The sequence below is a fragment of the Nannobrachium achirus genome (genome assembly GCF_963921795.1).
Source record: "Nannobrachium achirus genome assembly, chromosome: 8".
In the NCBI taxonomy this organism is placed as follows: Eukaryota; Metazoa; Chordata; class Actinopteri; order Myctophiformes; family Myctophidae; genus Nannobrachium; species Nannobrachium achirus.
The window spans coordinates 4,039,561-4,063,565 of NC_137817.1; the positions used below are offsets into that span (position 1 = coordinate 4,039,561).

At 41.9% G+C, this 24,005-nt stretch overlaps 1 protein-coding gene across 1 annotated transcript in view; it reads right to left on the reverse strand.

The window, feature by feature from the left end:
• Positions 1-9,585: 9,585 nt before the first annotated feature.
• The window catches only part of lrch3 (leucine-rich repeats and calponin homology (CH) domain containing 3), a gene marked incomplete at its 5' end in the record, with an annotated part of 37,743 nt that continues 23,323 nt past the window's right edge, over positions 9,586-24,005 (reverse strand). Inside the window, 10 exons of the mRNA XM_080731022.1 lie at positions 9,586-9,858; positions 14,911-14,988; positions 16,440-16,577; positions 17,270-17,352; positions 17,465-17,578; positions 17,984-18,014; positions 21,662-21,715; positions 21,892-21,939; positions 22,645-22,746; positions 23,608-23,653. Coding sequence (XP_080587148.1) covers positions 9,712-9,858; positions 14,911-14,988; positions 16,440-16,577; positions 17,270-17,352; positions 17,465-17,578; positions 17,984-18,014; positions 21,662-21,715; positions 21,892-21,939; positions 22,645-22,746; positions 23,608-23,653 — 841 coding nt within the window. The 3' untranslated portion in view covers positions 9,586-9,711. The remainder of the gene's footprint in view (positions 9,859-14,910; positions 14,989-16,439; positions 16,578-17,269; positions 17,353-17,464; positions 17,579-17,983; positions 18,015-21,661; positions 21,716-21,891; positions 21,940-22,644; positions 22,747-23,607; positions 23,654-24,005) is intronic.

A 24,005-nucleotide genomic window follows, 5' to 3' on the forward strand; every position in this document is an offset into this window, starting at 1 on the left:
GCTGCAGTGTGATCAAGTAGGGAATTCATTTACAAAAAGAAACCCCCACATAAAGTCGTTAAAATATGGAGAGAAGAGGTTTCTGCCCGACAACAACGATATGATTTGACCTGAGGAGGTGGTGTTTATGATGTGACCTTTGACCTGTCAGTACAGGGACTGTGAGGAGGTGGTGTTTATGATGTGACCTTTGACCTGTCAGTACAGGGACTGTGAGGAGGTGGTGTTTATGATGTGACCTTTGACCTGTCAGTACAGGGACTGTGAGGAGGTGGTGTTTATGATGTGACCTTTGACCTGTCAGTACAGGGACTGTGAGGAGGTGGTGTTTATGATGTGACCTTTGACCTGTCAGTACAGGGACTGTGAGGAGACGGTGTTGGAGGACAGGGTGTTGAAGGAGGAGCTCCGCAGACAGCTGGAGAAAGACAACATGGAGAGGAACGCTGCTACCAAGGTACAGACCATAATAACTACCATACAGACCATAATAACTACCATACAGACCATAATAACTACCATACAGACCATAATAACTACCAAGGTACAGACCATAATAACTACCAAGGTACAGACCATAATAACTACCAAGGTACAGACCATAATAACTACCATACAGACCATAATAACCTGAAATGGTCCTTATGTCATGCAGACTCCAATCTGGCTAGCCATCGTCAGGGAAAGGTTCTGTCGCTCTTTTCCCTTTGCAGCAATGCAGAAGTTTGTAATGGAGAGACTATGCAGACTCCAACAGACCAGGGGTTCTCAACCTGTTCAGGCTTTGACTCCCAAAATAATCATATTTTAACTGCCCCCCCCCCCCCTGACGAGCACTAAGAGTTGAGGAATTACATTTTGTATAACACGGTTCTATTGTGAAAATAGCAGATCTACATGCTCACAACGTCTTGCAATGCGAGGCGTTGTGAGCATGTAGCTCTGCTATTTTCCACAATGGACTAGATTGAAGTCAAACTAAATGTAATGGCAACTCCATGGCTCAGGGGTAGAGAAACCGTCATTAGAGTACGAGGGGTTCCCAGTTCGAATCCGGGCTCCCCCAGAGTTAATGTTGAAGAGTCCTTGAGCAAGACTCTGAACCCCTATAGTTGCTCCCGGTGAGCAGGTTGGTGCCTTGCATGGTTTCCTCTGCCATCGGTGTATGAATGTGTGTGTGAATGGGTGAATGTAATGCACAATCTATGTAAAGTGCCTTGGATAAAAGCGCTTTAAAAATGCACCATTTACCCATTGGCTATGGAGTTCATTTCTGTGTCTCTTTCTTAGACAGACAGTGTTGTTTGCCTCAGTAGGACAGACAGACAGACAGACAGACAGACAGACAGACAGACAGACAGACAGACTAATGTCTCCGTGTTGTCTCAGGTCCAGGCCTGGTGGAGAGGGACGCTGGTCAGAAGAGGTCTGGGTGGTCCCTCTAAAAAAGGGAAGAAAGCCAAAGAGAGCAAGAAAAAAGAAAAGAAGAAGAAGAAATGAAACACGTCTCTCTGTCGGCCTGGATAAAGATCTGTCTGCCCTTCTTCATTGACTGTGCACCTGATACACCGTGACTCTCCTTAACTGTTGTAATGATGCTGATCTACGATCTGATTCTATTCCTCTGTTTGAACTGGAGAACCAAACAGAAATGAGTATTGATTAAAAAAAATAGTCTGCACACTGTGACTTTGCTAAAGCTCCCAATCAAGGCTTTGTGTAAGGGATAAGATCTCTAGTAAGGGGATTTTATAAGATATTTGACCAATCTGCGAAGTAAATCGTTACCAAGAAATCTCTTCACCAATGTGTTTCTAAAGGTGTGTAATAATATGTACTAAATGGTTGAAATTCAACTCCCGGGGGAAACCTCATAAAAAAAATTATTCGTGTTTGTGTCCCATTCATTTACTATACAGGAAAAAAAAACAAAAAATAAATCTTCTTTAAGTAGCATGTGAGGGGTCAAACTAGGGGTTTTTCATGATGATGAATCTATTGCAAGCATTTGTTTTGCATGAAAAACATTCCTTGGGCTAAAATCGGATTCACAAAACGATGGTTTAGTGATGAATCATCACTTTTCACCGTTTTGTGGGGGCCATTTGTTGCCCATGGAATGTTTTTTGTGCAAAACAAATGCTTGCAATGGATTCAGCATCATGAAAAACCCCTAGTTTGACCCCTCACATGTTACTTAAAGCAGATTTATTTTTTGTATTTTTTCCTGTATAGTAAAGTTAATGGGACACAAACACGAATATTTTTTTTATGAGGTTTCCCCCGGGAGTTGAATTTCAACCTTTTAGTACATATTATTACACACCTTTAGAAACACATTGGCGAAGAAATGTCTTGGTAACGATTTACTTCGCAGATTTTCTTATGTTCCCCTTACTACTCAGTGGTCATTATCCAGTGATAGGAGCCCAACAGGTTGATATGCCACCGACACGGAGCATTCATTCACGTTCGACCCAAAGTCACCTCAAACAAAGGGTCGAACTCGTTCTTCTGCTATACAACCAAAATGTGGAACGCCTTACCGATGGCCATAAAGGAGTGTGGTTCCCTAGCATCCTTTAAAATCGCCCTGAAAAACCACTTACAGGCGGCAGCCATTCACAACTGGCAATAACACACCTATAGCCCAGCCTCCCCTGACCACTCTTTGTATTTACCTACTGTATATGTTTTTGCACTGTTTATTTTTATTGTTTTTTTACTATATCTACTGCATAGTACTGTGTTCTATCCGTCTGTCATTCAATGATATATGAGATACTTCAATGGTTTCCTGTGTAAATAAGCCAAGTGCTTTCCTAGGATCTCCTTTTAGTAGACCTTGTATCAGTGAACTGTACCGTCATGAAACTGTACCTTTTTCTATGCAAACTGACAATAAAGTCTTCAATCAATCAATCAAAGGTGTTTCATCAACCTGAAGGGATCCTATTATAGAATAACGTTTCCACAGTCTTCTTCAGGAATGAGTATTAATTAACATGAAACCAACATTCCTAGTTAGACGACCACAATGGGAATAAGCTATAATAGGCTTTCCTGTTTTTATCCTTTATCTGTAATATCTTTGTGTGTGTGTGTGTGTGTGTCTATATATATATATATATATATATACACACATACATACAAACATACATATATCTTTTTCTTCAGTATATGAGGGATGGAAAGTAACTTTAACTGGTGCTTGCATGCTAATATGTAGGAGCATCAATGTAAGAAATACCCGTTCCATTTAACGGCTACAGAGATACTGTGTACCGATCTGCATGATTTTTGGAAAACTTAAGCTTTTGAAATACCTGAGTTAATCAAACGGTGTAATATACATTCTCTCTCTCTCTCTCTCACACACACACACACACACACACACACACACACACACACACACACACACACACACACACACACACACACACACACACACACACACACACACACACACACACACACACACACACACACACACACACACACTATGTAAACTTTTAAAGTATGAAACCTATTAATGTTCAACAATGAAATCAGTGACTCAAATTAGAACTTTTATTTAATGCACCAAATATTCAATCCAGACATGTTCAATGTTTTTTTATTCATGTTTTTTTTTTCAGGGACAAAATTCTCAGCAAGAAATAGTGTAAAAATGAAAATACAAAGTTTAAAAATGTAAAAAGGGCATTGTGTTGCGCGCAAGCAGGCAGGTCTGGAGCGGTATAGTTCTGTCAGTCAGTCTAGGTAATGCATCTCTGTAAACGTACGGAATGTTCGGTCTCGCCTTTGTGACATAATAAAAACAAATGAAGTTATGTTAAGTCAATGATGTCTCCTTGAAAAAGAGGAGTCCCGGCAGCGACCACCAGGGGGTGCACTGGGACCAGCAATGGGCCGTGTGGAATTCAGTCAGTCAGTGTAGCACAGGTAGGCGTTCTCTACACTAGGAACACCTCCTGTTCTCCCTCTACGCCAGTGGTTCTCAAAGTGGGGGTTCAGGGACCCTCCGGGTTCCTTGACGGGGGTTTAAAATGGACCCTTTATGGGTCAGTAACTGAGTGGTTATCAACCTCTGGTCTAATGACTTATCAAACGTGTTGAGGGGCGGGGCTAAATGTCTGTCAGAAAACCAATAATAATAATTAAAAATAAAATAAAAACATTTACAAAACTCTGTATTTCAAACTCCAAACAGTAACTTCAAAATGATACAAATATCAGACATCTGGAAAATACATGGCTTCTTTTTGCTTACTTGTTAAAAGGAATTTAAAAAAAAAAGTATTTTGCAGAGCCTTTTAAAGGTCATTACGAAGCGGAATCGCTTATTTAGTGCCATCAATTTAAACTGCCATTTTTGTCATTGACAGAACGCCAATTTAGAATCGCCAAATTAATCGTTTGATTTGAAAAGGTTTTCTGCATTCATCATGTATTATTCGTCACATTCCCGGTGTGTACGGACCGTTTAAACAGCCATGCTGGGAGCATTGGAGGAGAAACATGTCATTCAAAGCATCCCATGGTCAGCTTAGCGACGGCCAATAGGCCACAAGAGGAGGGAGGGAGGGGGGGACCTCATTGCTGGAGGTCGTCATTAGAATGTGGGGGAACCTTGTTGGTCACCGAACCACAGTTTGACCCACCATCATCAACCCCTTAAACCAGCCACAAATTATGTTCATGTTTTATCGTAAAATCTTATATAAACAAAAGTGTCATCTTCTTGTCCTTTGACCAGCGAATAGGGACAGCGTCTGTCTGCGTCACCATGGGAGACCTTGCCTGGTAGTCATGGCAACAAACAGGAAATAACAGCGTCATATATATATTTATATATTTACAGTTAACATTTACACACTAACAAAAGTTGAAACAAACAAACAGACAGACAAAATAAAAACTAGGATGTGGCACTGTGGCGACTGTAGTCTGACTGGTACAGCACTCATAATGGGAGCGGATACGACCACCACCTAGTATGCAGAATGGATACGACATAGCATGGTTACTACATAGTATGGATACTACTACATAGTATGGATACTACATAGTATGGATACTACATAGCATGGTTACTACATAGTATGGTTACTAGTTACTACATAGTATGGATACGACATAGTATGGATACTACTACATAGCATGGTTACTACATAGTATGGTTACTAGTTACTACATAGTATGGATACGACATAGTATGGATACTGGTAGTATCCAAGTATGATAACAGGAAAATTAGCTATTTGGTCCAAAATGTTACACGCAACATTGTTTTCTCTCAACAGTAAACAAACCAACATACAGTTTAAGTGTATAGAGGGTATCTGCACATTTCTAAAGTGACAATTTAAGGACTTTTTAACACCTCTAAAATGACAAATTAAACGTTGGCCAAATCGTCAAATATTAGAGGCAGAAATTGTGAAAATAGCCGATCTACATGCTCACAACGCCTCGCAACGCATAAAGGCAGAAAAGGCCCAAAATATATAGCAAAAAAAAAAAACATGATTACTGTTGATCATCAATGAACATGACCTTTTTCACAAGAAGGTCTGATATTTCTAGAGTTGCTACAAAACATGTATATCTAATCATATGGGGGGGGGGGGGGGGGGGGGGGGGTAAACAAGTAGACTAGTTGAAGGTTCGAGTCTGATAATGATGTACTATCGTGCATGTTCACCTCATGTATACTTTTCATTACTTGACATTTTTCTAAGATTTTATTTTGGACAAAATAGCTAATGTCACATCGAGGTACAACTGTGTTTATCCATACTGCATAGCATTCAGAAGAGGTGGTCTGTGAATGGCTGAATGTAATACACATTGTAAAGCGCTTTGGAAAAAGGTGCAATAGAATTGCAGACCGTTTAGTATTCACCATCTACATACTACTGGTATCCATACAGCCTAGTGAGCCTACTGCATAGTATTCATACTACTTGGTACACACAGTATCCATACTGCATAGTATTCACACTACATTGTAATCATGCTGCCCAACATAACATGACCTTTCTCTGACATTTCCAGAACTTAAACACAGCAGTTTGAAATGGTATCAATGGTATTTTGCCTCACTCTCAAGGGTTACAAGACCCCACCCCACGTTGGGTGAAGTTACCACTTTGTGAAGGACTAGTTCAGACCAAATGTTGGCGACGAAAACCATTTTAAGCCTGATCTACAGTTTTACATTATTTACAGTGTGAGTGACCGTGTCGTGTGCTCAAAATAGCTGACCTTCAAGCAGGGATGGGACGATAAGCGACATTATCGTTTATCGTGGAGATTTAATTTATCGTGACATCGTCCTCCGTCATGCACTGGGATCAATTCACCTTTTATTTGCCGAGCAGCATATCTGGTACCACTTAAACACTCTATAATTGGTAAAAGGTACTTATAATATACGTACTTGATAGTCTTTTTTTCAATCTATCAAGTATCTTTGCCAAAAAATAGCCGATCTACGAGCTTGTAGATCTGCCATTTTTTGGCAATTGTTCTGCCCCAGGATAATGGATTTAATTATTGCAAGAATATCGTAAATCGCGATTTCTTTTTTCACAATAAACGTGATTTGAAAATGTCATAACGAGCCATCCCTCACCGTGACATGTTGGGAGCTTGAAGGTAATCTATTTCGAGTGTCTCTCTGTCGGGTGAAAACAACGTCCACTTTTCAGGATTCTAATAATAAAATAAAAAAATAGTGTTGTCCAAATATTCATAAAACAAACCGTTTCAAAGTTTGGAACCTTCAGTTCCAGTGGTTTATATTAAGCTGCGTGGACGCACGGCCCAACCGTTTTATCCATCTGGAAATGGCAGAGCAGGACAGTATATGCGTGTACAGTATCGATACGGTATGTACTGTAGTATTAAGCCTGATTTATGTACGGTATGAACGGTGCTTTACTGTGTACTGTATGTAGTATTCCATGTCCCATAACGTAACAACAGGAATACACAAGCTTTATCTCCTCAACTGCCTTGACATTTAAACCAGGGGTCTTCAACAGGGGGTCCGGGACCCCTAGGGGGTCCTCAGAGTCCACCAAATCTATGAGTGATAGGACCATTCTTTCAAATGAACAACTTGAACCCTCGTATACCTATACTGAGGAGAACTTTAGCCAAAAATAGCTGATCTACAAGCTCTCAACGCCTCGCGCTGCGAGGCGATGAGAGCTTGATCAGCTATTTTTGGCAAATAGGTTTGGTGAATTTACTATTATATCGACGATTTAAGTGTTCAAATGTCTGAAAAGAACACATTAACATGAATCCAACACAAATGTTGGACACTGATGACAGTGCTGTCAAACAAGTCGATGAAAATCGGCAACACAATTTTATACACTATGTAGTGGGGGGGGGTCCCTGCTTCATCTCCCTCTCAGCTAAGGGGTCCTTGGCCTGAAAACGTTGAAGACCCCTGATTTAAACAACAGTGAGACAATTTACCGACGATGGAAATTGGAAACAACAGATTCCTTTTCCATCAAAGTGGATTGATGCCTGTATGACTGTTAGCCAGCTGTTGTGACGACCCCACACACAACCACCTGACAACAATAAAAATAATAATAATAAACTATATCATATTAATATGGTGCAAAATGACTGAAGCGTATTGCTGCCACCGTAGAACAACAAAACCAAATGAGATCAGTATCATGTTCATTTTGTGACCTGAGGCCATTAGACCATTAGTTTAAAATAGTAGATGTACAAGCTCGCAACGCGGCACGAAGTGATGCGCTGCGAGCTTGTATATCTGCGATTTATGAATAACCAATGCTGAAATCTAAAATGACACAAATGCTTTACTGGCTTTATTATAACAAGATGTTTTTGTATTATTATGACTTAGCTTGTAGAAATGTTTGTATTTACCTTGTCATTTTAACTTTATGCGTTTGGTCATAACTTGATAAGTTATACCGTTAAGATTTGAAATCGTGATAGCCTTTATAGTGTTAAAACATTTTAATGACATTAAAACACTATTCATGGGTTGCATTTGTAGTCCTACACCAGCCATTTTGAGGACCAACACAGGTGTTTTGATTAACGTAGAACATTGGTTCTATGCCAATCAGACAATTTGAACACCTGTGTTGGTCCTCAATATGGCCGCTTTAGGACTACAAATGCAACCCATGAATAAGTTATCGCATTAAAACAATATACCTCAAGTTATCATGTTAAAACATAAAACATTAGACGTTCCCCCTCACAGAAAAAAAATAAGTTACCAAGTTATAACAGAAATGTAATTTTTATTCTTATGTTCAATGCCAGCAATACAATTAAATTGCTAATCGCAACTTCAAAGCAGTAGTTCACCTCCAAAATGACTTTTTTGTTGTCCAATTGTTAATACAAAAAATGTATTATAATACATTTACCCCCATTGATTCCAGAAGGGGACCCAAATGCATTCGGGTCGCCATCCAGAATGAATGGGGGTAAATATATTGTAATCACATTTTTGTCTTAGCAATGTGACAAAAAACAAAAAATATTATTGAACTCAAGTCTCCATGGAGTGAGTAATCAATAAAAATAAAATAAAAAGTGATTTTGGGGGTGAACTACTCCTTTAAATGTTGTAATCATGGAGGCAGTTTTATTTGAATAGCATGTAAAACATCTTGTTGTAACAATAAACATCTCACATTATAATGTGATACTGATCGTTTGTTCTTCTGGTGCCAGCGTTACGCTTCTGTACAAAATACAATAAAAACCCAGATGACAGAGAGAGAGAGAGAGAGAGAGTTACTGTCTGTCTGTCTGTCTGTCTGTCTGTCTGTCTGTCTGTCTGACATGATAAAATATTCTTTCATAAGAAAATAATCATTAAAAAAAAAGAAAGCAGTCAGAAAACCGTTTTGATCACTTCCTGTGGATGCGATGGAGCAGTGGTTCTCAAAGTAGATCCCAGGGACTCTGTGGGTTCCTTTAAGGGGTCCAAATGGACCCATACAGGTCTGGAACTCTGACAGTGTACAAATGGACCCGTCAAAGCAGTTTTCTGCTGACATAAGCAGGAAACATGCAATTGCTTATTTTTATTTTATTCAGACGGCTAACCATGCTTCCTAAAGAAATGTTGTCTCTGTGACACTTCCTGGGGCAACAATCTGCCTCCAAAACTATTATTTTCATCTGTGAGAAGTTCTGTCATTGTTCTGCTTATTTGGCAGCCTGCCAAATAAGCAGACCAATCAGGACAGCCTCTTGTTCTTGTTTGGATTGGTTGACCTGTCTGTCAATCCTTTTAGCCCCGGTCGGCTGGTTCATGCACCAATGAGCTGCTAGTGACAGAGCTTCTTACAGATAAAAGAATAGTTTTGGAGGCAGACTGCAGCTCCTAGAAGCGCCACAGAGACTAGATTTTTTAGGGAGCTTTGTTAGACGTCTGAATATAATAAAATAAAATAAAAAAAATAAAAAAATAAGCAATTGCCTGTTCCCTGCTTATGTCAGCAGAAAACTGCTCATAGCAACTTTAAGGGCAGACCTTGAAACTTAAAAGTTTGAGAAACCACTGCGACGGAGGACTTCGAGGAGACAAAGGATTTCGTGTCAGTTTGTCTTTTCTGGGATGTTTCGTCGGGTTGGGTTGATAAGGTGGTGTTGTCGTCGTCGTTGTCATGACAACGACCAGGTCTACATGGCGAGAGGGGGGGCGGCGGTGGTTGCCGCGGAGACGCTGCTGTGTTTGGGCGGGGCCAGCTCCAGCAGAGCGCGCACCGTTCCCGCCACCTGGGGGAGCCCTCGCTCCTCCAGGATACACACAGGAAGACACAACTGAGTCTACACACGCACACACACACACACACACACACACGCGCACACACGCACACACACACACACACACACACGAGTTGGGGTGGGGTGGGGGGTGAACAGAAAGGAGGGTCATGTCAAATGGGTGGATTAAAAATAAAATAATGATTTTCACCATGATGGCAACAGAAAATACATTTCTAATGAACAACATCAAATAAAGATGAAATCAAGAGAATCAAAAGAAGTGGAAGGAAAAGAAAAGTGTGTGTGTGTGTGTGTGTGTGTGTGTGTGTGTGTGTGTGTGTGTGTGTGTGTGTGTGTGTATGTGCGTGTGTGCGTGTGTCCTATTTAATACTTTGGTGTACGATAGTGTTGCATGAAAATTAACTACAAGCTTGCGATGCGTCATGGCGATGTTGTTAAAGGCTTTCGTTTAAATAACAAGTGTACATTTTGGCCTAAGGGTGGTGCTAGAGGCAAGGTCATGGGGTCACGATTCTCATTGGATTTTGAAATCTTGTGTGCAAATAGAAATTCAACTAGAATTATTATAGTCCTGACCAAAGACTGCCTCCCTGCTTGGCACTCTGAGCATGGAGGGTTGGATTGGGGGTTAGGGTTAAGACCATGTGACATACAGCCTGTGTACTCCCTCTTTCTTTGGTGTTTAGCCCAGGTGGGCGTGGTTATCTAAACCTACCCCTAAACCAAGGGTTTTCAACAGGGACCTCTAAGGGGTCCTCAGAGTTACTGCAGTGGGTCCTCCAAATGTTTGTGTGATAGAAACTTTGTTTTCTCCTTTTTTTATATTAACCACTTGAACTGTAGCGTCCAAATTCTGAGAACTTAAGCCAAGAATAGCAGATTTGCAAGGTCGCTGCGAGGCGTTGTGAGCTTGTAGATCGGCTAGTTTCGGCAAAGAGGTTTGGTGTAGAGGGGGAAAAAGGAGCAGACTAAGTACAGAGTGAAAGGTCAAGTATTGACGGTTCAAGTGGTTAAATATCTGAAAACACAATCCAAAATACACTGATGATTGTGCTGTCAAACGATGAAACAAAATGGAACAATTGAAGAGGTTGTGGGGGTCCCTGCTTCATCTCTCTCTCAACTCCTTGGCCTAAAAACGTTGAAGACCCCTGACCTAAACCCTAAACCTCACCAAAACTATGGCTTAACGTCGTAACCTTAACCTCACAAACAATAAGCCTAACTCTAACCTCACAGAAACTATGCCTAAACCTAACCTCAAAACCACGCCCACCAGGCGAAACACGGGGAAGAGAGAGAGAGTCCGGTACGGCCTGATGCAACAGAAACAGGATCTAGGATCCCGACCTACTGTACGGGCCACATGGATCGTTAACCGCTGGTTCCCCAGCCTACTTAGTTCATCTCATATTATTTCCAATACATAACAGTTTGTTACTGGTTGTCTCTACTCTGTAGAGGCTGTAGCAGCAGGTTACACAACATGAAGTCACACTTTAAGGCAAAGGGGAACAGAAGGAGAAGACTTCTGGGTCAGTCTAACGCCTACTGATTGCTCTCATGCTGGATTGAAACGGTTTAAGAGACTGGTGCCAACTTGTGCGGTGCTTGTGCTTAACTAATTAATAGGCTCGATGCACTGCAGCCATATTAGAATGAAAAGGGGCCTCTTTCTTACTTCCTTCACACAATGGGTGCCAGTGGGCCAAACTCGTCCACAGACGAGTTAAGGGTTACCATGGTAACCGGGCAACAGACGCTTGGTGAAAGAAAAAACTGCATACGTCATGACGCAACGCAGCCAGAAGAAACGTGGAGCAGCCATTCTCCATTGACTCCTATGCTATGCTGTAACATAAAAACAGCTGTATCTCTGAATAAGGTGCAAATAACACCGAAAAGGCAGAAAAGCGCTCCTTTTCACGGCTACACTATGCCGTGATGCCGTTAGAATTTTAGTTTCGCGCAAAGCTTCCGGGGGTCTTCAAAATAAAGCGTTAAGTGAATGGTATTCATCTGTGGAACCGAGTCACATTAAATGTAACAATTCCAAGTGCTTGTCAGGGTGGGGGGTCCCCCAGTTCTAATATGCTTATTTTGGGGGTCACAGCCTAAAAAGGTTTGAGAACCCCTGGTCTGTGATATCTGACTCTGTCTGACCAGAATAGAACAGAGCCTTTGTTAGTATCATTGATAACACCTGTGAAGCCCAATGTATTTCCACTATGGCTGCTGTGCATGGAGCCTGTTTGGGTTTCGGGGTGGAAGCGGTTCTGACGCTCAGACATGTTGTTTATATGTTTATATGTTAATATGTTTATGTTTATATGTTAATTCACTCTGCAGGCGGAGCAAGGTGGCAGTAGATCACACACAACACTGACATGATGGACAGGTAAAACAAGGCAAAGCCAGCCAATTGGGTGTGAGGGGAGGGGCCAATGCAGGGCGGAGCCAAGGAGAGTAAAACACAGACTGTCCTATAAACCGCCCCGCCCCCCCCTTTCCCCTCCACAATCTCATCTACTGAACACACGTGCTCCTGTGTGTGTGTGTGTGTGTGTGTGTGTGTGTGTGTGTGTGTGTGTGTGTGAGAGAGAGAGAGAGAGAAAATAGTATAAATAAGATTGAACAAAACGGGTTCAATTAAAAAAGATGAAAGATACAACAGACAAACAGACAGGGGGGGGGTGGGGAGGAAGAGAGACATGTTAGTTGAAGTGAAATATTTATTAAAGATTAGAAGGCAGCGAAGTCACAGAGACATTTAACAGTCCCTGCCAAAAATAACCCTGTCTACCCTCATCAAAAAACACTACTGAATCACTACACAAAACCTATTCGTGTAGTAGTGACTGTGTAGTCATGTGTAGCAATTGTGTAGTAAATCTGTAATGTTTTCACTACTCATGACACACCAGTAGAGTTTTGTAGTGAAACAGTAGTGTTTCCAGTAGTAATCAATCGTAGTAGTGAAAAAGCTGTTAAAACACTACTGCTTCACTACAAGGGCATTTAAATAGTGATTATGTAGAGATTTTACTACTTGTTTATGTGTAATGAATATGTAGTCACAACACTACATATTCACTACTCATGACACACCAGTAGAGTTTTGTAGTGAAACAGTAGTGTTTCCAGTAGTAATCAAGCAGAGTAGTGAAGGCATTTAAATAGTGATTATGTAGAGATTTTACTACTTGTTTATGTGTAGTGAATATGTAGTCACAACACTACATATTCACTACTCATGACACACCAGTAGAGTTTTGTAGTGAAACAGTAGTGTTTCCAGTAGTAATCGGAGTAGTGAAGGCATTTAAATAGTGATTATGTAGAGATTTTACTACTTGTTTATGTGTAGTGAATATGTAGTCACAACACTACATATTCACTACTCATCATGACACACCAGTAGAGTTTTGTAGTGAAACAGTAGTGTTTCCAGTAGTAATCAAGCGGAGTATAGTGAAAAAGCTGTTAAAACACTACTGCTTTAAGGGGGCACGGTGGCGCAGTCAATAGTGCTGTCGCCTCACAGCTAGAAGGTCCTGGGTTCGATTCCCGCTGGGGGACACTGTGGGTTTGTGTAGAAATTAAAAGTAATTCAGTAGTGATAAAACACTACATAAACACTACACAAACAGGAGTGACCGAATGATAATCGTGTAGAGTTTCAAAAGGGTTTGTGTAGAAATTAAAAGTAATTCAGTTGTGATAAAACAGTACATAAACACTACACATACAAGGATGTATTAATTCTATTGGGATTGTGAAGTGATACAGCAGTGAAAGTGTAAGCATTGTGTAGTAATTCAATAATAAATGTGAAAGAATTGAGTAGTGATTGAGTAGTACTTTCCCAAAAGCCAATAGTGATGCTGAAGTAATTAAGTAGCAGTCGTGCAGTGATTTGAATAGGCATTAAGTAGTGATTATCAGTAGTGATTCAGTGGGTGAAACCAGCCATTTCTCTACTCATTACTACTGGGAATCACTACATAAATCACTACACATTGCAATAGTAATCAAGTAGTGAAATGGTAGTGTTTGTGTAGACATTTAGTAGTAGTAATGAGTAGTGATTCAGTAGTGTTTTTTGATGAGGGTATGTAGCTCCCTGCTAGGCCCGATGATCCAGAGAAATGAATAAGCTTTAAGTAAAGTACTTTTTTTTTTTTTTATCGAAAACCGTCAACTAAAAAAGCGCAACTAAACATATCGGAATGGTTTCTTCACAGACCCATTTGATCGCTGCACTATTACTGTACCATGGCAACCGGCAACCGGAAGCAGATTTCGTCCGAGCCATGGGACGGTTCCGTTCACTCACTGTTTATAGCCTACAACACAGGAGCTAGTTCTTGAACGGATGGTCGGTTTTTCAAAGCTTTCTTTTTATTTTGAAGATGTGGACAAGGTAAACACGCACATTGCATGGTTGGGGTCCAATCGTGCACGATGGATATTCTCGCGACCACGTTAAAAAGTACGAGAAGAAAGGTAGTGAGCTACATAGGGAATTCCTCTGGACTATCGGGACTAGTAGACAATGAGTTAATATCGGTCTCTTATCCAGAGAGACAGACAGCTGAGAGAGACAGTGTAGGAGAGACAGACAGTAGGACAGCTGAGAGGGAGACAGTGTAGGAGAGACAGACAGTAGGACAGCTGAGAGAGACAGTGTAGGAGAGACAGACAGTAGGACAGCTGAGAGAGACAGTGTAGGAGAGACGGACAGTAGGACAACTGAGAGAGAGACAGTGTAGGAGAGACAGACAGTAGGACAGCTGAGAGGGAGACAGTGTAGGAGAGACAGACAGTAGGACAGCTGAGAGAGACAGTGTAGGAGAGACGGACAGTAGGACAACTGAGAGAGAGACAGTGTAGGAGAGACAGACAGTAGGACAGCTGAGAGGGAGACAGTGTAGGAGAGACAGACAGTAGGACAGCTGAGAGAGAGACAGTGTAGGAGAGACAGACAGTAGGACAGCTGAGAGAGAGACAGTGTAGGAGAGACAGACAGTAGGACAGCAGTAATCTCAGTTTCGCTGAATGTGTCCATCTGTCTGTCTGCCTCTGTCTTACCTGAGGTACTCCGATCCTTCGACAGGCTTCCAGGAAGTTCTCGACGTTCCGTCGACATTTGGCCATGGTCAGTTTGGGCTGCAGACGACAGACAGGTTAGCAAGGTGATGGACCGTTAGGTTGCATCATTTCTCTGGTTTAATGTGTTGCTTTCTGCGTTTAACCATTTAGGCCTGAACACAAATCTTTGTCACTTTAGATTTGAAACACTTTAACCATTATTTTACCCTTTAACTATTAAAAAATCAAACCTCGGTTCGAAGTGGAGCGGTGAATTTGAGCAGTTCCAGGTAAATATATATATATATATATATATATATATATATATAATTGAATATTGAATATACATATTTTGGGGACCTCTCTGCGGGGTCTTGAACCACAGATTGACAACATTAACCTCCCGTGGCAGGGGGAAGACTTTTTTTTCACCAATTTATATATTGACATGTGTCAATTCTTGATTGCCCGTGGCTCGCTACGGTGGCTGCATGCTTCGTGAGCCTCCACTCTAGCGGCTATCACGGGTGTGTGTGTGTGTGTGTGTGTGTGTGTGTGTGTGTGTGTGTGAGTGGTAAAAGTCCGCGCATGCGCAGATGCCGCCGTGCTGACCAACACAATTTGGACACGGTAAAAGTCCGCGCATGCGCAGATGCCGCCGTGCTGACCAACACAATTTGGACACACAAAGCCACACAAAGGGAGCTGTGCTAGCACACCGCTCCAAAAATTGCAGATCTACAAGCTCACAGCGCGGCACCGAGTGCGGCGCTGCAAGCTTGTAGTTCTGATGTTTTCTTTTTTAAATTTTATTTTATTTGTGCAATACCCGATTCCTTAAATGTCTTCTAAATCCTTCTTCTAAATCAGTGGTTCTCAAACTTTTTCATGTGAAGGACCCCCAAAATTAATGTATTTGGCCACGGACCCCCATCTCAAAATATGTTGTTCCAGGGACCACCCAGAAGCAAATATTTTAGTTAAAATGTTCACTTTTAAAAAAATATATTCAAAGACACTCTGTGCCGTGCTGTGAGTTTGTATATCTGCTATTTTTCAATAGTTAAAGCATATGAAATAATTCTAGGCCTAAATGGGTTACCGTTTGATATCATTCTAAAGCCCCTATCATAGTAGGCACCGCGGTGATAAGCTATCCACCGCGGTGTAGTCTTTTTAAGTCAGAAAACTACAACATTGCGTCATTACTCGCGGTGAAGAGCTATCCACCGCGAACCCCGACACATCTCTCTGTTTTACTATCAGACAGATAGGCCCATCACCCCGTTCACTGATTGGTCGATCTAGACCAGTCAGTCACAGTGATAGGACTTCACCGTGACTGACTATGATGGCCTCCACTTGTTTTCTCACTTTAGGTGGATAGCTTATCACCTAAAATTTGTGGTGATAGGCTCTTCACCCTGGACTCTGATAGAGGCTTAAGAGTGATACAAAAGATCTACTGAGACAGACACGTCCCCCTGGCTCCTACAATTCCCAGAGTTCCTTGCGTCTGCAGCACTCACCACTGCGGGGGAGGGAACGTGGATGCTGGGAACGGAGCGCGGCCTCACGTGATTGGCCAGGTGACACAACACCACCCCGTCCGTCAAAGCCGCTCCCAGGTCGCTAGGCAACGAAACTTTGAGACGCGCCTCGATGTTCTACAAACAGACACACATACACACACACACACACACACAGTAGGTTAACATACATGTTGATTTCATTTAATCATTGATTAATTCAGGAATATTAACCCATTTAGAACGGGTACACCTTATTGTGTATCATTATTTTATGCTTTAACTATTGAAAAATAGCAGATATACAAGCTCACAGCGCGGCGCGCCGCAAGCTTGTAGATCTGCTATTTTTGAAAAGTCGTGAAAATTAGAATTTTGACCCAATTCTATAATCCCTCTAAGGTTTTTTGAAAAACCTAAGTTTCTATGTCAGCAATCTGGCCAGCCATCGTCAAAGAAAAGGTCCTTTTCACTTAACTGGAGCTCAGTTAGTCTGTTCTTGAGAGACTACTATGTCAGTGGTTCTCAAACCTTTTCATTTGAAGGACCCCCAAAATTATATGTATTTGGCCACGGACACTCATCTCAAAATATTTAGTTCCAGGGACCACCCAGAAGCAACATTTGAGTTACAAACGTTCGCTTTGAAAATACATTATATTCAAAGATTTGCACACATTTTCACGACTTTTTTCAAAAATAGCAGATCTACAAGCTCGCAGCGCGTGCCGTGCTGTGAGCTTGTAGATCTGCTGTTTTTCACTGGTTAAAGCATTCAATAATTCTAGGACTAAATGGGTTAATTCAGGAATATTAATGAGGTAGCGCACCTTGCGGAGTTCCTCCACAAGCTCCGCCTCTTCCCCACCCAGAACAGGGGGAGGAGGTCTGGGTTCCTCTGGCTGGATCTCTACTGGAAGATACCAAGAGCAAGTTAGGAGTTATTTAGACATACTTCAAAATGTTCTGGTAGGACAGATAACCATCAGCACTAGAGGTCCTGGTAGGATATAAACTCCTCTTACCTCTCCTTTGGTCCTCTTTCTGATTGAGGCGGTACAGATAGCTCTCTGGTCTCTGATTGGCTCCCCGGCAAGCGGCCACGCCTCCAGAGGCAGGGTAAGATGTGGATTGGTTGGCTAGAAGGAGAGACGAGGCATTGAGGGTTTTAACGAGATTAAACTAAATTATTACTGCTATAATGTTAAAGGAAGCAAAATAAAACAACTGTTTACTCTTATGTACCTGTAAACAATACGAAAACAATAAGGAACCTTGACTAGAGCTTCTTGTGATACTGGTTGAATAAACCAGGAAGATAAGTGACATCAGGACATAGGGCATTCACGAATAGTGATTTTTAGTATTCGAATTATTCAACCTCAAAGTATTCAAATAGCCGAATATTCGACAGGACTGGCCAAACTGTCAAATATTAAGTAAGAGGCAAACATTGTGAAAATAGCAGATCTACATGCTCACAACGCCTCGCATGCCCCGCCCTAGGACATGGTGTGACTGACGGTCAGAGGTTATAATCTTACCTGTAGGGGACAAGGCTGTTCTGTCTTCACCCTGAAGACACACATTACACAACAGTCAATGAGGGAGACACAAAAAAAAAAAAAAAGCTCTCCCAAGAGTTGAGTCAATATGCAAATCCCCCACCATGAATGTCTCCGCGGTGAATGACGATATACAACAGGCCGAAGGGATGTTATATATCGTCATTCACCAAGGAGCCATTCATTATCCCACTTATTACCCGGCTACTAAATAAAATGAATAATTTGACTCAAAACTAAAAACAAAATAAAGTATTTCCTTGTTTACAGACGGCTGGAAGTGTTCCACAAGTGTCGCGCTGGGCGTCCCCCCAGCGCGACACGGTCGCCTTGGAAAACAAGGAAGTGCTGATGAGCGGATCGGTCTGTTATCCAGAAATAACAGACCGCTGATTTCAGCAACTGACCAATCAGAATCAAGCATTCAAACAAGCCGGGTAGTTTGGGAAGGGAGTAGTAGACACACTACATGTCTCCTCTGATACACCACCAGCTGCTTCTTTTCCCCTGACAGTGAGGGGTTCCACCGCGACAAACACACCATTGCTCCCAGTTCCACTCCCAGCTGAACAGCTTAAGAGTTACTACAGGGGGGCCGCGAAATCCTTGTGTGATAGGATAATTTCTTTAAATGTAAAATTGAACCCTCGAATCCCTATACTCTGAGGAGAACTTTAGCCAAAAATAGCCAATCTACAAGCGCTGCGAGGCGTTGAGAGCTTATAGATCGGCTATTTTTGGCAAATAGGTTTGGTGTGTAGAGGTAAAAAAAGAGCAGACCAAGTACAGAGTGAAAGGTCAAGTTTACTAAGTATCGACGATTTAAGATTTTAAGTGGTTTTAAGTGTCAAACAAGTCTATGAATCTATCTATGACATCGATGAGAATCTCCATCACACATTTATACAATATGTAGAGGGGGTCCCTGCTTCATCGCTCTCTCAGCTAAGGGGTCCTTGGCCTGAAAACGTTGAAGACCCTTAGCTTATAACTCTTTTACTGCCAAGGACGAGTATACTCGTCAAATCGTCCTAGATTCAAAGCCTTATTTGAGTGGTTACAAAGATGACAAAGATGTTTGTATTTGGAGGTCACGGGGACGGCTAAAACAGCATCAGAGTGTTTGACACAGAGACCAACTGCTGGCTGAGTACGTCTTCTGCACAGCTACGTACAGAAGGACGCTACGGTCATTCAACCTTTGCCTACAAAGGAGAGCTGTACATATTTGGTGGCGACAAAGGGTACCAGAGGAGGCACCAGTACTTAAATGATCTGTGGAAATTCAGTCCAGAAACTCTCACCTGGAAGCAGGTTGAGCCCAAGGGAAAAGGCCCTGATAGGATGATAGGGATGTGCTGTTGCATGGTGGGAGATCGTATCATCCTCTTTGGAGGAAACCCCACACCCCTTGACCTGTACATCTTAGACTTGAGTCCTAGTCTGAAGTCATTATGCAAGCTAGCGGTTATTCAGTACGGTGTGGAGCAGTCAGGACTCACACACAACATCAGGTGGGAACTAGCAGCCATGACTAAGCACCATGACACAACAACCGTAGTGGACAAACTAACCAGCGACTATAGGTGTGAGAGAGCTGATGACTGAATAACTACATTGGATCTTTTTTTTCCCATTTCCTGAAAAGTAACCATTTTGGACTATAAATGGTTGACAATATGACAGTGACAATATGAGGTCATAGTGTCACAGAACATGGAGAGAGATCAACTCAAAGCAGCTTGTCTGCTCTCTGCTGTGCACAGATCTGATGGCACCACTGTGACACGTCACCATCACGCCAGAGTGGCTTCTAGCTCTTCTGAGACACAGAGACAGACGGACAGAATGATGGACAGACAGACGGACAGACAGACAGAAGGACAGAATGATGGACAGACAGACGGACAGACAGAAGGACAGAATGATGGACAGACAGACGGACAGACAGAAGGACAGTGTCATGGAGGGAGGGGGATGAGACATCGTGTCCTGTGCATCTACCGCTTATTTGTACACTTCAGTACTTTGTCCGCGACTACAGATATAGAGATACAAAAAATATACCAATATAGTACTTGCTTTTAAGTCATGAAAAGTACAAAGTGCATTTGTAAAAATATTAACAGAATAAATACTAAATATTTGTAAGATAATACTAAAACAGCTGTCAGATATGAACAGCAAAACAGGACAGTCTCAGAACTGGACGGTGACAGACAGTGACAGACAGTGACAGACGGTGACAGACGGTGACAGACGGTGACAGACGGTGACTGACAGTGACAGACGGTGACAGACGGTGACTGACAGTGACAGACAGTGACAGACAGTGACAGACGGTGACAGACACATCAAGGCGAGGAGCACAGATACGTTTACGCTTCCAAAGCACATCAACCAATATATATGATATTCTAAAACGGCTAGTTCCATTCCTTGATTCTGATTGGCTGGTTTCCCTTAATTGCCGTGGTATACGAGACTATAACCCACACCTTGAATCAGTTTACATCAAACCCAGGTGCGTTATTTCTTTCCACAGTGTTCCACAGCACACCAATTATCTGCACCTGTGTTGTTGGCAAAAAAGCTGGGAACTACTTTCTTGTAGCTGGGAACTTTCTTGCAGACCTTGTAGTGAATTATTAGTGAAATAGAAGAGTTTTAATTGGTACATGTCTATGATTTTTCATGTTGCCATATTGTAACCGTTTTAGAAATCAATAAGCCACGCGAGGCTTGTGGTTACCTGTATTTTACACCGGCTGAGAGGGTTGGAGACACTCGGCTGCGCCTCGTGTCTCCCTACGCCTCTCAGCCGGTGTAAAATACCAGGTAACCACTCGCCTCTTGTGGCTTATTGCTTCATTATATACTCTTGAGACAGGCAGAGAGACAAGCCAAAGCATGCAGGGTGCAGTACCTGCAGCAGACAGGAGGGGGTGCTGTCTGCAGGAGGAGAATTACCACACCCTCCAACAGACTGAGAGAAGGGTATCGAAAAGAAAGCAACAAATAAGGAAGACAAGAACAGATTAAGAGAAGAGATTATCTTTAAAAGAAAATATTAAATGGAGCATAAACAAGGAATTGAAGGAGAGTTGATCACATATCGTCAAATAGCAGGGGTATAAAATAAGGCTCAAACACTATCCTATATACTTCACTGACTGGAGTCCCCCTGGGATCTACACTATCCCCTTTTTTCCCCTCTACACCAATCTTGTCACGGACAATAGCAGATCTACAAGCTCACATTGTGATTGCGTGTGTGATACAGTATACCAGGGGTCTTCAACAGGGGGTCCTCAGATTTACTACAGGGGGTCCTCTAAATCTTTGTGTTTTTCAAACATCCTGTATATCCTGACCCACACCGTCGTATTCAAAGACGTCTGCAACATCTGAATGTTCAGACATTATTTCTGAATAATTCCGGAGGAAAGTTTAGACTCAGGAGAGCCTTTATGCTATTTATAAACTACGGGGGTCTCATTTGGGACAACCAAGGCATATTGACGGGTCTACATGACAAGTTTCACAAGTTTTATTATATTGGTTGACAGCCCTAATTCACCAGGTTTCACTAGTCATATTAATGTCGCATTATGGAGGTGTGTTCGTCACATTCTGGGGGGCGTGGCCAACTCTTACCATAAAGAGAGCAGAGTCATCTGTGTGGGTGGAGCGTCTGGATGGATACACACTCTGAACACACACACACACACACACACACACACACACACACAATAAAACAAACATAAAACAGACAGACACACACACCGACATGACAAACATGTCCATAGAAACACACAGTTTAACAGGAATACATGACAGAAAACAACAACAACAACAACAGTTATTAACAGAGATACACAACTCACCTCACTGTCTGTAGGACTGGATTTACTGGGGCTCTGAGCTGCTTTATGCTGCAACACACACACACACACACACACACACACACACACGCACACACGCACACACGCACGCAGACGCAAACGCACACGCACACGAAATCAAAGGTGTCTTGAGTAAGCATTGGTACAGACCGGACAGTCTCCCAAAGGTCTATACTTGGCCCCAACATTTTTCCATCTACACCAAAGTATCTTTTCCGAAGAGAGACAAAGAAGTCTGAGGCTGGTCTGAATGCAGGCTGAATGACCAATCACACTGACTAGTTTGGCTATTGTAGTCACATCATCTCTGAACAGACCAACGTTTGGAGGGCCAGGTAAATGGTAAAATGGAGCCTTTACGTTGTATGACATTCACCCATTCATACACCGACGGTCAGGAGCATTTAGGGGTTCAGTGTCTTGCTCAAGAACACGTCAACACAAACTCTGGGGGAGCCTGGGCTCGAACAAGCAACCGCTTCTACCTCCTGACTGAGCCACGGATGTCCCGGACCCTCCCAAAGCTCAGAACAATGTCACATTGTAGTTTTGGGCCAGCTGCACCAAACAAAGCTTGCCTGTTCTGGTGCAGTGTGCACTGGACTTTAATAGTAAAGTACAGTGTTTTTACCTTCATAGAGTCTCTCTGTAGAGGTTTTAACAGTAAAGTACAGTATGTTTACCTTCATAGAGTCTCTCTGTAGAGGTTTTAATAATAAAGTACAGTATGTTTACCTTCATAGAGTCTCTCTGTAGCGGTCGTGCTTTGTGTCTCTCCTCTTCATACCTCAGAGCGGCGAGCTGCGCCTCCCGCCGAACACGCTCCACACCTCCTCTCTGACGGACGGACATAGAGATGTGACGATATGAAAATGTCATATCACGATTATTGTGACAAAAGAAATCATGATTTACGATATTAACACGATAACCAAAATCCATTATCCTAGGGCAGAACATTTGAAAAAAGAATTGCTGATCTACAAGCTCAGAGCCGTAGATCGGCTATTTTTTGGCAAAGACATTTGATAGAGAGTAAAAAAAAGACTGTATCAAAGACTGTACATATTATAAGTACCCTTTACCAATTATAGAGGGTTTAAGTGGTACCGGATATGCAGCTCGGCAAATAAAAGGTGAATTGATCCCAGTGCATGACAGAGGACGACATCACGATAAATGTAAGCTCCACGATACGATTATCGAGAGTGTTTTTTATCACGATAAACGATAATATCGTCCCATCTCTATTTGTGAGTCATGTATGTGTCTTCATGGACATTACTAGTAGTGGTGCAACAGTTCATTGAACTAATCGATAAAACATTTGTATAAAAAATGATTTTAATAAAATATTAGATTTTAGGGGGGAATCTTTATTTTTCCCACTTGTCATGACAGACAACACACATATTCTAATAGTAGAAATAGCCGATCTACAAGCTCCAGCACTTGTAGATCATCTATTTTCACATGATACCGTTGTGCGATGAAGTAAAAAAAAAGGGGGGGCTTAGGTGATTAATCAGACTAATCGATTAAGTCAATAACAAATCAATGCGTTGATATAAAACAAAAGAAACTCATTTTTCAATTATTTGATGAATCGAAAAAGTACTCAATAGAATAATCTATAAGAAAATCAATAGTTGCATCCCTAATTAATTAGTAGACAGACAGACAGACAGAGTGGGGTACCTGATTATGAGAGATAGAGGGCGCTGTTACACCATCAACCACACTCCTGAGACAGACAGACCAACAGACAGACAGACAGACAGACAGACAGACAGACAGACAGACAGACAGACAGACAGTAAGTTAATATGTTAAGAGGATGTTAAATGGCAGGATATTACACTCACAATGTAACATGGATGTTTAGATTTAAAGCTATACTGTGTAAGTTGTTTAACTAGTGGTCAGTAGCAGTAACCTCAAATCTATCCAACCCTCCTCTCTCTCCTCCCTCCTGATTGATACCATTCCTGATTCCTCACTCACTCTCAATGCCTCCCCCACTGAACTTATCAACAACTACAATAACTCACTCTCCACATGCCTCAATCAGCTCGCTCCTACTATAAACAAATCAG